General features: G+C 40.0%; 1 protein-coding gene and 1 long non-coding RNA gene across 6 annotated transcripts in view; one reads left to right on the top strand and one right to left on the bottom strand.

Annotated features, from left to right (window-relative positions):
- The window catches only part of MME (membrane metalloendopeptidase), a 40,985-nt gene that overhangs the window by 6,210 nt on the left and 20,084 nt on the right, over window positions 1–14,691 (bottom strand). For all 5 annotated transcript variants that reach the window (XM_067002707.1, XM_048059469.2, XM_067002706.1 and 2 more), the window contains exons 11-20: window positions 14,471–14,607; window positions 14,278–14,371; window positions 12,807–12,935; window positions 11,756–11,854; window positions 10,628–10,708; window positions 9,576–9,679; window positions 6,311–6,369; window positions 3,559–3,678; window positions 3,088–3,221; window positions 785–850 (exon numbers count right to left, since the gene is read on the bottom strand). In XM_067002707.1, the coding sequence (XP_066858808.1) occupies window positions 785–850; window positions 3,088–3,221; window positions 3,559–3,678; window positions 6,311–6,369; window positions 9,576–9,679; window positions 10,628–10,708; window positions 11,756–11,854; window positions 12,807–12,935; window positions 14,278–14,371; window positions 14,471–14,607 (1,023 nt within the window). The remainder of the gene's footprint in view (window positions 1–784; window positions 851–3,087; window positions 3,222–3,558; window positions 3,679–6,310; window positions 6,370–9,575; window positions 9,680–10,627; window positions 10,709–11,755; window positions 11,855–12,806; window positions 12,936–14,277; window positions 14,372–14,470; window positions 14,608–14,691) is intronic.
- Window positions 1–14,691, top strand: part of LOC106043522 (uncharacterized) — a 90,390-nt gene that overhangs the window by 4,221 nt on the left and 71,478 nt on the right. The window lies entirely within an intron of this gene.

A 14,691-nucleotide genomic window follows, 5' to 3' on the forward strand; every position in this document is an offset into this window, starting at 1 on the left:
GATTGTATTTATGTATTTACCCTCAGACGTTTATACTTCTAGTGGTGTAAGTGTTGCTGACGGCCTTGTTTGCAGAAGCTGTGATGTGTGAGTTGGCCCATGCATCCCAGCAGGCGCTTCATGAGGAATGATAGCAGTCTAGTTGTCAAGTGTGGGGTATTTTGCTACAGAACAAGGTGTTCAGGGAAGGAGTGGAAGGACCACGTTATGATGGCCTGCACTGTCAGATTTGTAAGTAACAAGAAAATGGCCAGGAAAGGAAAGGAAAACCAAAATGCTTACAAGTCCCCCATGGAGGGCTTATCGCAAGGAGTCCAGATGTCACTGACATCTTTGGATACCTGTTTAGGGGACACTAGTCACTTGTAGGAGATGACGTTTTGAACAAGGAGTAGTGTTCCATGTAGGCAGAGACTGTTTATGGACAGAGCTTAGAAAGAAATCATTCTAGCCCTCCTTCCTGGCGTAAAAAGGCTGGTGAAGGCAGACAGAGCTGCTCAGTATCATCAGTTTAGTTAGGTGATGGTCCAAGTGTGACACTGATTCATTAAATGTTTTTGTTCTACAAGTCCCTATTCACAGAAGTATAAAAAAAAAATTTTGAAAAAGATACAGAGTGTGCTAGCAGTAACTAATACCTATCCTGAAACAATTAATAGGATGAAATACAACAGCTTGGTCCTGTCCCTAACACAAAAATAATGTTTCTTCTTCAAAGACTCTGAAATTCATTTTCGTAATATATGATGGTTTTAGCTAAAATAGAAAAATGGATACTTCTTACCTTATATGCTTGTCTAACACCTCCGTTATCAGCAATGTTTTCTCCTAGGGTGTTGATTCCACTCAGCTGTAAAACAAAAAGCGAAAAGTATGGTTTTCTGAAAGAACTTATCCAGGACCTCTAAACTTTGCCAAACTTTGTGCTTTATTCACTTTTAGAGGGGAGAATTCCCTTAGAATGTGAAGCTTTAGCAGAAGATTATGACACTGTCTCTGAAAGTTATCTGCCTCCCTAGTCTCAAAATCCATGCAGATACTCTTGTTTTCCCTAATTCTCTTCTCCCCCATCCAGGTAGCTCTCTAGGATCGCATATCTCTGTTACTCAGATTTTCTGATGCTTAGTCATTTGTTCGTCCATTCTTCCTTTTTTTCCCCCATGTCTTTACCCATCATCTTCTTACCACAGTTCCAGCTAGAAGTGGGCAGAATCTGTCCTAAGTTAAATCCAAACTCCAGATAGTTGAAATTATCGGTTAACAGACATCAGCAAATCTGCTAGGAAGTCGTTAAGTATTTTCCTGTATATTAGGCCAGTTAGGTAGCTCTTTGGTAGCAAGATGCATAGAAGATAACTATTTAGCTAATACAGTACTTGTAAAGCAGTGAAGTATCACTAAAGATGATGAATCTTTGGTAATAGAGAAACTATAATTTTATTTTTAAGTGATTATACTTTTGACCTTTATCCTGGACTTTTGGCTACAATATTCAAAGCTACAAAACTTAGAATCATCATTAGATTGGAAATGATGTGTGAAAAATGGCAGATAAATTTGCCAAAAAAACACTCTTTTATTTTTAATGGCTTCTCTGTCAGTCCCAGCAGTTTTAAAAAGAGATTTAGGAAATCCTCAGGGCAAGAAGCTTTTCCTTTTCCCTATTCTGTAAGAGGAATATATTGTCAGCCTCTAAAAAGGCCACCCAGTGGTAGTCAGAGAAGCACCTTCTTGCAAGCATTTTCTTGTTGGCCACCTAACTGTAGGAGGTCCCACCCAAGAACTTTGTTCCTTACAGAAACAGGTGGTGACACTGTGCAGCGCCCTGCGTGGTTCTCCAGTGAAGTCCAAAATAAACAAGGTGGGCGCTGAAGGTAACTGCTCTGCCACCATGCGATGCAGGTGAGCGCCACAGAGGTGGACTGCTTCCCTTTCTTACTGTGCGGCGGTGACCCAGCAGCTGCCCTGGGACTTCCCTCTGGAAGGTGCAGAAGCATGAACTGAGAACTGTCCTGGCGCACCGTGTGCCTCTGCTGACAGAATAAAGCACCTCACCCAGAAACGATGGCTGAAAGCTGCTAGCTGTAGATTTGAAGAACACGCAGTGCCAACCTGCATCAGTTACAGCCCTGTGGCGCTAGGGTGGGAGAGCCGTGAAGGTAATTAAGCTGTTTCTAGATGATTTAAACTGGCTTACGTGTTAGAGGTAATGGGGGTGCATTAGCAGGGCATTTGGTCATCCTCAAAATGACATGGTATGAAGTGCTGTGCTATGGAGACAGACCTGGCTGTTTCCTGTGGTGGTTTTGCAGCTTGCATTCAATAGGAACAGGACGGGTTTCCTGTTCGGCAAGAGGAGTGCCCAAATCACTCTTACCTGTTCCTTTGAGTTAATGTTCGTCTTGCTGGGACACAAAACAGACCCGATCCTGCACACTGTTCTCATGAAATTAGGGCTTCCAGACACAGCCATTACACTGTATGCCTAAAACGCCTAATAGTTTTAGCCCTGCAGAATGCTATAAATGCAGTTACATTTAGACTGGCTGCCTCTCCTAAGTCTGCATTTCATCTTTTCCTCATAGTCCTACTGTACTCGGTTCTCCTCGGACCTTATTGCTTTGTAGTCCACATGTTTATCTTCAGGAAAGAGCAAGAAACTTGTGAGAGAGAGAAAGCAGCAGGGAGGATTTGCTTTCACGGGAGTATATATTATTTGCACACCAAGCTTTAGAGAAATGAGGATCAAACTTGTAAGGCGTTTGTTTGTTTGTTTGTTTTCCCTCATAAAGAATAGCCTTTGAGGGTCTAAAAAGGCTTCTAGGGCAACTGCTCCTAGGACTGTCACTCCTTTGGAACATAAGTCCTGCCTCTTTCAGCACAATTGGTGTATGTGTGGAGTTTTTACCATTATCTTTAACAACCTCTTACTGTTTTCCCTCTTTTCTTTTTGTGGTGTAGGGGGTGACAGTGTTGGCCATATGCCAAGAGACCATTTATGCGAAAAGGGTTTGCACAGTTAGGACATAAGATTTTGTGTTCCCTCATTACAAACAACATTGGTAGTTACAAATAAATGCAACGTACCTGCTGTCCCCCTGCTAGGTCCCACGAAAAGTTTCCATACTGGTACACCATACACTGGGATAACTCCTTAAAATTGCGCGCTGATTCTTCAGTCCACCAGTCTATGAGGTCTCCATTCTCATTAAAATTTCTGCCTGTAATAATATTTTAGCAGAATTACGTATACAGGAAAATAAGTTTTTTGATGCACTAAGACGGGTAGCAAGTAATTACAATCACACGGGCAATAAATAAATAAATATCTGTAATGAGGAAGTCATACATATGATGCTCTTAATTTTCCTTTTTTCTAAACCAACTGTATTCCAGCTAAGGAATAAAACAAACTAATCCAGATTGAATTAGAAGGTTGGATTAAGGCTCTCTTAGGAAGTCTGGCGTAGTTCTGACCTGTGATTGATGCTGGATTGATCATGTGTGTAAAACTTTCCATGTGCTCTAAGTTTTGTAACTAGAAACTCAGTAACTTACCATTGTCATCAAACCCATGTGTGATTTCATGACCGATGACCATGCCTATGCCACCATAATTCAGAGATTTGGGCTGAGATGCACTGAAGAAAGGGGGCTGTAAAATGCCAGCAGGAAAGACTGCAAAAAAAGCCAACATGATTAAGGTACTGCCTCATTATGCCGTGTGTACAGTGTGAACAGACCGTTTTAGCAGGCTTCAAACAAAGTCGTGCTGTTTCCTCAGATTTACCAGCAACAGTAATTGTATTTACATGTGGTAATGGCTGTAGGGAAGTAGAAACAGATCAGCAGGACCATTCCCCTTCCTCCCCAAGCTTAGGGTAAAGCAAAAGAGTTCTTTAGACACTTGCATAATCATGATCAGATTTACTTTAAGCATTTGTTACTGCTTTGCTTTGCAAAGGAGCAGCTGTACTTTTCCAGTTTACAGCATTTAGAGCTCTCAGACTCTTGTAGCATTATTAAATAGACCTTGCAACACCATGGAAGATGGGAGGGTGTTCCCCTAGAATGAATAAATTATTTGATCATAGCCCCCACCAGAAATCAATCTCAGAGGAATTTGTTCTTCCTTTGAAAATATCAGTAACTCCCACTAGAATAATAATAATAATAAAAGGCCATGAGAGCAGTGAAAGAATTGGAACAAGGAGCTTCTTTTCACCCACTTCTATTTTTTTACACTTTTAAGAAACAGCTTAGTAAAAATAAATAATCTTGCAATTGTGATATTTTTATAAATGAAGATTTGTTCTTGTGTTTCAGTGTAAATCCCAGTACAGTTCTAGGCATTTCTTACAAGAGAAGAAAGAACCATGAGAAAATTGAAAAATAACAGGTTAGAAAAGAAACCATTTCTGCTGCCCTGTGTAAACTGCTGCCTGCTGTCATGGTAATTCTGTGTCATTGTTACTTTGGCATGTAATTAAAGAGCGGAATGTTTCAATGTTCGTTATTATCAGAAAATGCTGATAGTAAAGACGAGTGTAAAGGCCACACTGTGCAATGGGCTACTTTGTTGACTGGCAAAACAGAGCAATATCTGGAGTACAGCATCAGAAGGCTAGTCTTTTTTGTGAAGATTACTGCTAGCAAGACATTGCCTCAGAATGATAGGCATCGGTCCTGCTGGCTCGAAACACAGCTGTAACTTCTTTGGAGCTCAGTGTGCACTTTGCTTGAAAAGCCAGGAACATCTTCCCTTCCTGGAGGCAGGCAGTTCCCCAGGACTTTCAGTTCAGAATAATTAACACCCTGTCACCTCATCCATTTTCAGAATAAAATGTCAGAATTTAAAGGTTTTTTTTTTAACCCTGTCCTTCTGAAAACAAGTTATTCCCCATCTTTTGCTACATAGCACAGTGGATAGGTCTTCTTCGTCTAGCGGGATAGATTTCAAGCGGAGATGTAGAAAGGAAAGGAAATGGAAGTGCAGCTTTGAGAACATCCAAGGAAGGAAAAACACATGGATTATTTCCCTCAGAATCCACGCAGCCAATGACAAGAACATGCTGCTTTTCTTCCTGGATGTGTTTGCAGACGGTAACGCCTTGGCCAGGAGTGCCCGTGTTGCACGGTATCCCCCAGGCAGGCCGAAGCATTGCTTAGCTGAACCAGCTCCCCTTCACACACCTGCCTGCAGGCCAGCGGTAGCCGGTACCCAAAGGAACGGACGGGGGGCTGCCTTACTAGTGGCAGCCCAGCCGATTTGTTTGGGGTTGGGTGGCTTCCTTAGGACCAGTGCTGCCGATGGAACAGCAGGAATCACAGCCGTATTGGAATGCAGTAACAGAGCTCTAAACTTCCTACACATCCTGCAAAAAACTCCTTTTTAGAGGTTATTTTTTAAAGAATAGAATTACTAATCTGATTTGGACATCATTCTAAAGATCAGACTGCTTTAATTATCTGGACATGCCATAGCTGAAAGATGAAGTAAGAATTTATGGCTCAGATTAACTGCCATCACCTTCAGTCTTCCAAATCAGGATTTGTTTTCTACAGATTATTGAGCAAAACAATTTCTAACAAGGCCTTCTGGGCAGATTTTTATGCTTAATATTCAGTAATATGTTCAAAATGCTCACTTAGCTTTACCACTACCAAAATGACTGTACTGTCTTGCCGTCCCTAGTACTAGTAGGGAGCTCTTCTATGCTGTGATTCATAACTAGATCCTTAAGGTAGCTGGTGAGAGATTTTCTGAGGAAAGTTTGTCTTTTGGGAAGTGCTGATTTCATTAAGCCTCAAATGTTTTGTTCCAGCTGCCACAATTATTTTTCCTTAGAGAAAGTGGTGACAGAGCCCTGTAGGATTGCTGTCTGCCTGGGACGTAAGCAGCTCTGAACAACGAGCGTGCGTTCCAGGGGTACGCTGCTGGTTCCATGCTCAGGACGGCTCACGTGAGGCTGCATTCCTGGACTCTGTCTCCCTAGCAGTGGATCTTACAGCTGTATATGGGAAAGTGCAGGAGATAAGGACACAGAAGCTGAGAATAAGCTGTTTGCTGTACTAACGCTTTCACGTCTGAATCTCAAGCTTCTGTCCTTGTTCTGCAAGTGATTCAAAACATGGGGAGACGAAAAACTCTATGGCCACCGATCTCAAGCGGTGAAACCTCTGAGTTTGCTCTACTGAGACCCTTCTACAACCCCCATTTCACTTATATTTTTAAAATACATGCATATATATGTATATATCTAATTTGGCCGTTAAAAATGTATCCAGGTAGTAAGCTGGTAAACCTTACCTATCTGGTTCCTACTTGCAGAATAAAAAGCATTGACAACAGCAGCTCCACTTATCCACCTAGGAACAACAGAAGAAGTTAGAATTTCAGTTCTCAGTGACAGTTAGCGACTACAGATACAAACCTAGAAATGGAAATCACAGAATCTCAGAATAATCGAGGTTTGAAGGCAGGTTTGGAGACTGATGAATCCAGTGCCCCTCCTCACAGCCTGGTCAACTAGAGAAAGTTGCTCAGGATGAGCGTAGAACCATAGCGTGGTTTGGGTTGGGAGGGACCTTAAAGCCCACCTAATTCCACCCCTCTGCCACGGGCAGGGACACCTCCCACCAGCCCAGGTTGCTCAAGGCCCCATCCAACCTGGCCTTGAACACCCCCAGGGATGGGGCACCCTCACCTTCTCTGGGCAGCCTGTTCCAGTGCCTCACCAGCCTTATTGTTAAAAAAAAGTTTTTTCTTAGATATAGGTGGAATTTGTTGTATAGCAGTTTGTACCCGTTGTCTTTTGTTCTGTCACCAAACACTACTGAGGAGACTGCTCCATCTGCTTTACGCCTGCGCATCAGGTATCTCCACACACTGATAACACGCCCTGTCCCCCTGCTGCCATTTCTCCTTGCAGCTAAACAATCCCCGTGCTCTCAGCCTCTCGTTGTATTTCAGGTGCTCCGATCCCTCAACCATTTTAGTAGTCCTTCCCTTAGTTATCCAAACTGCTTAATGATGATACTTGGTTTGTGTTTTCATTTCTGCTCTTACTGCAGGACTGTACAGGCAAACTTTTCCATGAAAAAAAAAAACACACAAAAAAAAAAACCAAAAAACCTATCAAACAAGCAAACAAAAAAACCCACTGAAACACAGAAACGAAGGTCATAATGATATCTAAACATTTGGGGATGATGTAAATTTTTTTTTCAAGACCATATTTTTGCATTGCTTATCATCATCATATATATATCCAGATATCTCAAGTACCACATTAGAAACTATTACAGTTTTCTCTTTATCACACTTCCTTAAGGAATGAAGTCACATGCAAAGATCATCATGAGATCTGTGGCAAGGCTTGACGCACAGTCCTACAGGTTAACTTCAGTAATAACTCCTTTCCTTGCTGAAGACTCTTCGCCTTACTTTCGGTCCGTCTCAAAACATAGGAAACAATGGGGGTCCAAGCTAAGAATAACAGTTTAATTTACAGAGCCAAGGAGCAGAACCAAGAAATACACAGGCTGATGGTTTTTGAATTCTTTTTAGGAGATCACTTTCTTTTCTCTCATTTCGTATGTTCTTACTGCTCATTGTGGATTAGCATGTGCAGCTGTATGTGCTTTATCGGGTTCCATGGGCTTCAGTTGTGCCTCATATTAGCACAGTTCTGGGAGGTAGTCATTGATCTGGGAACTGTTAGGACTAGAAAAGTAAAAATGAAGTCTTGCATCTCTGGTTTTGATCGAGGGCTGAGGGCTGTAGTGGCTTATAGGCTATGAGTTCCTAGGGTGATTTGTAATAAGCAGGTTTTTCCCTTTACATAAGCAGTTAAGCCTGACCCTGGCAGTTTTATTATACTTAATAAATAGTGTTTGACAGTACACTGAAAAGTTTTTCATAGGAGACTTTGGACTAACAGAGTGAAGTTGTAAATGATTTATTTGGTAACTGTATTGCATAACCAATCATAAGCAACGAACTGTACCCCAACAGTGGCTATTACTCAATGAACTCAAAATTAACTCGCAGAATAAATGATACCTATCAGGAGATGATCACTCGTGGTTGATATTAAAAACCTCAACTATAAGGTTGATGATCACTTCCAGGTTTACTTAAGGTAATTTTTGAATGCAATTAGAGTTGGTAGTTATGGTAGTTACTCCTAACTAATATACTCTTATGGGAACAAAACAGGACTTGTGCTAAATTAAGGAGAAGTAATTCAACAAGCGAAGTTCAAACAAAGCTTGAAGTTAAAATAAAACAAAAGTGAGATAGCTGTTAGGTGGAACGTATATTTACAGTTAATGATGTGTAAATGCTGAAGAGAAAAAGCAATATTTGGAACTATTTATCTAAATAATGACTATATTTCTGAAAAAACTCTGACAGAGTATTTGGAAATTTCATAATGGCCGTTCCAGAGGTGTGAAGTATATGTCATCTTCTGAAAAGGTAAAAGTTTGAAGATGCGAGATGATTTCTTTTGTTTTGTTTTTCTTAAAAAAAAAAAAAAAGTCTGGAACAGCACTATGAAAATGATAAAGTAATTAAAAACAGAAAGACAGAATCATATAATAATTCAGCTAAGTACCTTTAGAAGTCATATGGTCTCATGTGAAGGTAATTAGATCAGGTTGCTTATAGGCTTGTCCATTCAAGACTGGAGTATATCCAAGGACGGAGATCAAACAGCCTCTCTGGGTCTTGTTTCACCACCCCATAAGGTGAAAAGTTTTTCCTAATATCTAGTCAGAATTTTTCATATTCTAATTTGTGTCTGTTCCCACTCGTCCTATCACTGTGCATCTCCAAGAAGAGTCAAGCTTCTCTATATCCCCTCCCGCTAGGTAGTTGAAGACAACAGTAAAACCCCTCCTTTGTCTTCTCAAGACTGAACAAAACCAGTTCTCTTATCCTCTCCTCTACACAGATCCATCTCTGCAGCCCATATTCAAATGAACAGTCCTGCAAAGTTCGCATAGCCTATGGCGACCACAGTCTTCTTTCTGATTTCGCTTAATTAATTTTTAATGGGTCAGAGCTGGGACAGGAAGAGTAGCCAGCACAGCTAGGGAATGTTCTGTGTCAGTCTTTTAGTACATCTACATCAGTACTTTAATTAAGAGCATGAGAACATTTCTGAAGTAAATTCCTGCTCATCTTCATTTAATCGTGCCTTGTTTGGCATTGCACAGCAGCCTCTGAGCAACAGAAATAAAACACATGGGGATGAAATTCATCTCTCAGATGAACTTAATTGAAAAGCTGCTCTCCAGGAGTCCACTTAATCCGCTCCAGGAGCTGAGAGGCCAGACTAGACCTACTCCAGAATACTTAACCTTCCACACCATCCCCCAAGTTTCATCGCCCTTCTTGATAATGTAGGTTCAGCCTTTGAGAAGATAGCAGTGCCCTCCTACTGGCTCTCTTAATGGGGGAAAAATTGCAGGAAGGTCATTAAAGCATTGATGATTACCCTCCAACCAAGTACTTCCTCCTGTGGAGACTGGGTGTAAACCTATATATGGTATTTTAAAGTACTTACTCCTCTTTGTCCACCTTTTCTCTGAGCTTTTTCAGTCTTTTCTTCTGGGTAAATACTAGATTTTGAATAATGTTTTCAAAGTATTCTTCTTCTTTGAAGTTCAACTAAAAAGAAAGAGGAGAAAATACTTAGCGGCCGTGTTACTGATTTGCAGTTGAAGACAGATAGAGCTGGAAAATCTAGTCTTCAGCATTATAATCTAAACAATGCATTTCTAAGAGTACTTTTTATCTAGGGTTAAAGCATGGTTCACAGTTCTCTGCCATATCACTGAGTTGATACTGTAACTGGATGTATGTTATTGGCTGTATAATCTTTACCAGAGATCTTTATTCCCTCTTTATATGTTTAGAATTAAGTTGAGCATTTGTTGGTTTTGACCCTAATTTATGGGACTTGCCAGCCTAATAAACTGCAATTCTACCTTGGAAAGAATACATAAACAAGGTTTAAACTGTGTTTTAAAAGCATACTCTAATTATATGTCTGTATTTTTCAAAATTAAAATTTCACCTTCTAAGGTAAATTCTACCTGAACATACATGAATGTTGATACGCTAATGGAGTTATTCTTAAAACGAACCTGCATCATAAAAGAATACCGAGGACACATTTGCAGTGAGAAAGCTCAGGTGCAGTTTAAATTATACAGGTTGTCCACATCGTACTTCAGGGACTGATTCCCATTCATGGCTAGGCAGGTGCAGTTACTAAGTGAAGTGTACCCACATCCACGTCAACCAGTGTTAAATCAATCTGTGGCAGATTTAGATATACTTGACTGAACGCCATTGTCTCTATGTTTTATTCTAGCATAATTCCTCTAGAATTTATACATTCCCTTGAAATACCATCAAATACACATCACCATCGGTTCTGGATCAGCTGCACCACACTGAACTTTAATACATTCTTACTTACTCCTTTGCAACTCAAGACAAGATTGAGTTATTCTGTGCAGATGCATATGATTTGGCTTGGCTAAGAAGACAAAAACACAATTTCTCTCTTAAGACCTTTTTCTAATTATGCTGCCTATTGTGGATACTTACCTCCTGGTACTCACTATTCAGCTTATTGTCATCAGTCATGATCTCATCTGGATAACCGATCCTCTCTCTAATTGCTGTTGCCTAGGGAAAAGATAATTTGATATCCATAGCAATCAATCAGGAATTAGGTAATAAGTGTAGTGTGGAAGCAACTGTAGAAAATCCAGAACTTCAATTATATATAGTTTTTGTACACTTCTTTAATCACTGAAATCACTGTGAGGTTTATGGTTAATTATAACAGTGGAAAATTCCAGAAAATATATTGGCCCTTCTTTTATAAGTAAACTTAGAGAAACGTGCACAAGACAAACAAACATACTCCAGCTATGTTTTTGAGTTGAAAGTCTGGTTTAAAAAATAGTAGATATCCCAAAATATTTCTCATACTTTACAACACTTAAAATTGAAATAAAATTCACGACTGGAAGTTTTTTAACTTCTGTATGTTATAGGGAATCACATTTACAAATTTTCAGAAACTCAGCTTCAGTCTGTATCCAAATTTCTTAACTAGCTCCCACATCTACATTGGAGTGAAATACTTTATTAAATGTTCCCAAATTTTGGCAATTTGAACTCCTGAACAAAGTCTTTTAACTCAAACTTTACTCAGTTTCATTTGATAGTTAAATATTGATTTGTACTTGATGACAATGCCAGAATCAATTAAAAAAAAAGAAAGAAAAAAATGATTATAGCAGCTACTACTTCTACCCTTGAAAGAGAGCTCACTGAAGGTGTCCAGTCTATGATTTGACTTTTTGTTCTCATCCTATTGCACGTAATAGCTGGTCAAATCACCATAAATCATTCCTTCCCGATTTCAGTATTATTTTCTTGTAGACATTGATTATTGATCCCCTTAATCACTGATTTGCCTGAAAGGTCTTAATCTCTTGTATGGATGTTTTCTATTTTGTGTGCTTATCTCCAGAGAAGCCCTTTCGCATGTAATTAATTTGAATCTGATATAGAAATCTATAAGCGGCTGTGCCTGTATGAACACGTGTTTTTATATACATGTAACATAGTGATAGATGTTACTGCTTCTTTTTTTTCAGGAGACCTAACAAATGGTATGCTCATCTTTACAGAAATACACAGTATTTCCAATGTTTAACTTACTTTTTGCTCTGCTTTCTTCTTGGTTTCTAGATCCATCCATGTGAGTTCATCTAAGGTTTTTATAAAAACATCACGTATATCTGCAATCATTTCTTCAACCTTGGAAGAAAACATTAGTATGTTACCTATCCACATAAAATGATCAAGTTACTTTTCAGCAGCGGTAGTTTGTTTATTACAGTCTTGTTTTTCCTGCAGTAGCTGCTTAAGCGTGTGCCGTTTGTGGACCACACTCAAAATCTGGAGGTCGAGTTAAGGAGTGCTTTTGGCCTGTCCTATGGGAGGAAAGGGAATGGGCACGAGCTCACAATACAATACAAACTATTCGGGTAACAAAAAATCTGTCAGATATCCATCTGTGGGATGTTACGCGTCTGATGAAATTGTTTTATATGTGCCGACCACAAAGAAATGGTATATCTTAAGCTTGGATTACAGTCGGAGTGACAGGAAGGAACTAAGTCCTTTCAGGTTAATTTTCAGCAATGCTGTGTGTGACTGAACACAAACAGAAAGAACCGATAACCGACTGTCCCTGTGCCCCGTGTTGGCAGGACGTGAACTAGCATCAGTCGCAAAGAAGAAGCAGGGACTGTCGGTTCTAGGAAGCGCTGTTCCTTGCGTGTGCTTTTCGGCTGACGCGTGGCCCCTCACTACTGCGGCTGTGGCGGTGCTTTAGGCTCCAGGCCGGCTCCTAGGACACGTGGAGCAGGCAGATGTCTCTCTCCCTCCAAGTGCGCACACGTACCCAAGTTGCATTTCACATTACTTCCCAGTGTGGCCGTTTGCACTGAAGACAGGCCAGCTCGAAGGTAGCGCTGCAGAAGTGCGCAGTGCAAAGGAGTGGCTCTCAGAGCCCAGGCATTCTTGTTACTCCCCAGCGGTGCAGCGACCGAGAAGCAAACCTGAAGGTTAGGGTTTTCAGAAAGTGCACCTGCTCTACGGAAAAGTTGAACTGAAAGTGTAATCCAAGCTTTTAAAAGAACCGCATGTTAAGTGACACTTAGGTGACATTTGGATGGCACACGGGTTAAGTTTGCTAAATCCTTACCACATGTTTACTGTCTCCAGCAAATGCTTCCTCTACGTATAATCGTCCCACTGCGTTTTCCATGTTGCCATTGACATAGTTTGCACAGCGCCGCCAAACAGCAGTTTCTGATGTTGTGCCATAAAGTGCCTGCCAAACACAAACATCAGATAAAACAGTGACATCTGGGCCTGCGTAAGATAAAGGAGAACAGTGGCTGACTGGTGGATGTGTGTTTCAGAGGAGCCTAACTGACCTTAAATCAATGTATTTGATTCATGTTTGTATTTACCACGGTTAAGTGGACTCACTCTGTGAGGGGAGCATCCTTCACAGTCTGAGGAAGTATAAGAATCATTAGCAGTATTCTTTATCCTTTCAACATATGAAAGGTAGAGAGAAGACACTACTCTAAAAGCCACGAATAGGAGAGGTCAGAGAGGAATATGCTGACACAGCATTTCTGTTGCTGCAGGGGTCTGTATCGCCATTCCAGCTCAGACAGGGCCGTTGTGATTACACAGCAAAAATTCATTCCCTCCGTGGTTTTCCACCCAGCCGACAGCACTAACAGCGCGTTGCGGGTAGAGGAACGCACTGCTTTCTACAGCAACAAAAACCTGCCTCTTGCCGTATTAGTGAAAGTAACGCGCGATTGAAATGCAGGGCTGTGGATTTGTGTGTGTCCAGAAATTTCCTCAGTGAAGTGCTAGGATGTAGTGCTGGATGTTTATAGAGTTCAAAAAGTAGCATTCCTTGGTGATGCAGGCTAAGCAAATGTGAAGCTTCATATTATAACAATTTTAAAGAGCAGGAACAAAAGAAATAAACAATGAATAAGACTACTGTGTTCAGATATATAAAACTAAACAAACTAAACGTCCATTAATTGCCTCCAGTAATTCCCCTTTTTTTTTTTTTTTTTGGTAACAAGCAGAATCTTAAAATGCTGCATATGTGTGTGGAAGTGTTTCCTTTTTAACTAACAGATAAAACAAAATGGCCTTAATCTTTATTAATGGAGCTCAGCAAACTTACAAAGTAGAAAGTTCAGCTGGGGAAATAGAGAAGATTTCTATCTCCAATCGGTGGGATTGCTCAACATTTCCTTAAAAGCACTAAAATATCTGCAAGATCAAATGACTGAAAAACAAGACTGGGCTCACATTGTTTGGCTGAATCTATTACATTAAATGCTGAAGAGTTTCTAACAAGTCGATCAAAACTGTAGAGCAGTTGTTTGCAAATGAATATGACTGTTATCTAAATGACCATATCATAAATGGATTAATTTAGATTTGGAAATAACAGAGACCAAGTATCAGAACAGTGCTTTTCAGACCCACTTCAGCTATTAAGCATATATCATATAAATGACGCATACACTCCAGCGGGAGCTTCAGCAAACAAATATAGCTTTTGTGCACAAAATTTAAAATACATTACATTTTTATATAGGATGGACGTGAAAAAGAGAGATGAATTTCTGCACCTTACGGAAAGCATTCCTTGTGTCTTTGTAGTTACGGCTTAGGCTGTTTACCAGATCCATTACAAATCGCCAGATCATGTAATTTTGAAGTTCTCTGTGTAATAAAACAACAATAATAAGCTGGTAATATTTTTAGACTTCTGAAATTTACTGTAAATAAAATGCAAATTACAAAAAAACCTAACATACCTACCTGGGAGTATACTTATTAAGAATAGACTTCAGCTTGGTAAGGTATTCTGGATCATAAACAACCACATGTTCTGTATTCTCAACATTAATTTGTACAGTTGACATTATATTATTTATGAATTTTGACCAGTTGAACACCTGGAAAAGCAATATGCATTATTATATTGTTAAATCCTAAAGAAACAGTATTTAGCTATTCAAAAAATAGGTTTGCATAACACA

The sequence above is a fragment of the Anser cygnoides genome, chromosome 9 (genome assembly GCF_040182565.1).
Source record: "Anser cygnoides isolate HZ-2024a breed goose chromosome 9, Taihu_goose_T2T_genome, whole genome shotgun sequence".
Classification (NCBI taxonomy): Eukaryota; Metazoa; Chordata; class Aves; order Anseriformes; family Anatidae; genus Anser; species Anser cygnoides.